The following is a 2,850-nucleotide window of genomic DNA, read 5'->3' on the forward strand; positions in this document are numbered from 1 at the left end:
CATGAGATATGGCCAAAACACTGACGAGGGGTCAAGCTGTCCAGCTAGGGATGAGCATAACCGGGTACCCGCCTATTTTAGCTGGAACTGGAACCGCTCCCGGAACCGGCGGTTCTGAAATTATTGGTATTGGCACCGGAACCGCTTACACCAGTTCCTAAAAAATTGGAACCGCTCCCGGAACCGCCAAGACCGGATTCGGTTCTGGTTACTAGGTTTTTTGAATATTAATTTTTTTTATTTTATACATGTCTTTGTAATTAACTTTTATAAGTAATATGAATTCAAGATATAAACTAAAACAATTAAAAAAAACTTGATCTCAAACAGCAAAACAACAACAAATGGAATTTAACAAGTCCCCAACAAACTACAAAACAACAAAACATAAACAGTCTCAAAACAGCAAAAAAGCAATAGCAAAACATCACAAAACAACAACAACAACATCATCGAATTCTGCAATCACAAAACCAGTCACATTAGCAAACTAATCAATCATACAACTTCAGGAAAAAAACGAAAAAGATTTGTTGAAGGCAACAATATCACAGCTCTGAATGTGGGCAGCATTTGGCTCTTCGAATAAGAAGCTTGAGATGCTTATGGATAGAATGATATCTGTAGCAAGATTAACAAAGGGAGTGAAAAAATAAAATTAAGTGTATTTAAAAAAATATTTATCTATATAATAAATGTGAGTTATGTATCATGGACTGAAACATGATACACTTTCCTGGAAGAATGGATGTTGTGCGCTCCAGTTTATACAACACAGATTGCTTACTAATCTCAATACGTCTGGGAACTAACTCAAGTGTTTGCCCAATATAACAGCAAGAGCATGGGACTTTGATTTTCATCTGCATATATATATATATTATATATAGACCATATTAACAACAACATCTACCATATCATATATCATATACTACGTATTATATATTATATATTATATATATACCTGATGGTGCTTTTGATGGGAGTTCCTGCTGCCTGATGGTGCTTTTGATGCACATGAATGAATATTGAAAATTTCTTCAGTAGATACACCATTAGCCCATCTCCTACATACATATGATTATGGTATAAAGATTTAACCCTAATAGCCACATTACAACAAGACAATCCCTAACTAGAATACTTCAATTTCATCTTTTCCACGTATACTATAATCAATTTCCTGTTTACTTGTTTCACAAGTGAACTGAGTTAAATATTGAACCTTCGATTATACCACAAAGCACAAAACAAGAGAACTAATATTACCAGTTGATTAAAGACTGAACCTTCGATTATACCTTAAACTCAACCTGCGATTAAACCTTCGATTAAACCAAGTGAACTGATTTTACGAATTGATTTGATTATTGTAAAAGCTGATAAAAAAGAACTTACAGAACAGATGAACCTTCGATTGAAACTTCGATTAAACCTTCGATCGAGCAGGACTAAAAACAGCAGGTAACAGTTCCAAATTCCAAGTTACAGTCAACAGATGCAATTTCGTAATTCCAATTTACAATCAACAGAAAAACGACATATTAACAGATGGAATAATCGAAATCGACATATTAACAGATGGAGGCAACAGTTCCAGAATCTGACCTTGAAGATGAAGACTTGTAGTTGCGGCGATGGTTGACGATTGAACATCGATGGTCGGCGATTGAACATCGATGGTCGTCGATTGAACATGGAGAACAGCGTGAGCGGGAGATTGAGGGAGGGTTACGAGATATGAACTCGAATTGAGGGAGTCCACCGTCGTCTTCTACTCCATTGTATCGAATGAGTCGAGCAACACCAGCAAATCAAATTTACCAGAGGGAAGAGAAATGGTGAGAATGTCTTTTGATCGAGAGAACATAGTGTAGGGTGTCGGCGGTTGTTTGTAAGAATGAATCACACAGAGTCACAAACCCTAAAAACGAATACTTCACATTATTAGTTCTTTTACCCTAATTTTTAAAAACAAAGGCACCAAAATATAAAAATTAAATATATATATATATATATATATATATATATATATATATTATAAAAAGGCGGGTATCCGTCGGTATCGGTTCCGGGTAACCGCCGGTTCCGGGTACCCGGTATTGGAACCGAAACCGACGGGTATCCAGCGGGTATCAGTTTTATAAAAATGAGAATTAACCGAAACCGCTTAAGGCGGTTCCGCCACTTTAGGAATCGGAATCGGAACCGCTTAAGGCAGTTCCAGTTCTAGAACCGGCAGTTCCGGTTCCGAAAGCAGGTACCCGCTTCCGCTGCTCATCCCTATGTCTAGCAACATCCTTCTTTCTTCAAAATCCAATATCCAAGCTTCCAATTGCTAAATCCGCTTCCTTTTCCATCCGAGCATGTCATTGTTGCTAAAAAATGAAATTCTAAACTAATTAAGCACCTTTTGTTCATTAAATGAGGTAAAATCAAGATAAAGTATTAAGATAATGCATGAATTATATGACTAAATATGCCCATATCAGTCCCTACAAAGAAGGTTGCCAAAACTCCTCACGAGATGTGGACAGGGAAAGCTCCCTCGTTGGCACATATCAAGGTTTGGGGTTGCGAGGCTTTCGTAAGACAAGAGACTCACGACAAGCTTGAACCTCGTAGTGTGTTACACCCCCAAACCGGAATGGCAGAAACGTTCGGGGGTGGTTGACGTCATGCGTAGTATCACAACAATTGTATCATAGCAAGCATAGTAAACACAACCAGACTATGAATACATATATGAAAAAGGTTTACATTGTTTAATACATAGTTTTGTTCATATCAAAAGTAAAATGGAAAGACGTGACTCTAACGCTCCGACTTCTCCAAATTCCTGGAAGTACC

At 37.4% G+C, this 2,850-nt stretch overlaps 1 protein-coding gene across 3 annotated transcripts; it reads right to left on the reverse strand.

The window, feature by feature from the left end:
• Positions 1-292: 292 nt before the first annotated feature.
• Positions 293-1,938, reverse strand: LOC145161534 (uncharacterized). 3 transcript variants are annotated; one of them, XR_013738528.1, is made up of 5 exons: positions 1,609-1,937; positions 1,399-1,451; positions 1,270-1,313; positions 965-1,067; positions 293-863 (listed from the first exon to the last, which is right to left on the reverse strand). XR_013738528.1 is itself a non-coding variant. In XM_079081081.1 (5 exons), exons 1-5 carry the CDS (start codon positions 1,696-1,698, stop codon positions 509-511), a joined length of 486 nt encoding a protein of 161 aa, XP_078937207.1. In that variant the 5' UTR covers positions 1,699-1,938; the 3' UTR covers positions 293-508. The 3 variants fall into 3 exon arrangements, 1 of the variants encoding a protein (XP_078937207.1); XM_079081081.1 differs by lacking the exon at positions 1,270-1,313 and having other exon boundaries at positions 293-621; positions 737-863; positions 1,609-1,938; XR_013738527.1 differs by having other exon boundaries at positions 1,399-1,938.
• Positions 1,939-2,850: the final 912 nt, after the last annotated feature.

This window comes from Lactuca virosa, chromosome 2, assembly GCF_052849685.1.
Source record: "Lactuca virosa cultivar CGN04683 chromosome 2, Lactuca_virosa_CGN04683_v6, whole genome shotgun sequence".
In the NCBI taxonomy this organism is placed as follows: Eukaryota; Viridiplantae; Streptophyta; class Magnoliopsida; order Asterales; family Asteraceae; genus Lactuca; species Lactuca virosa.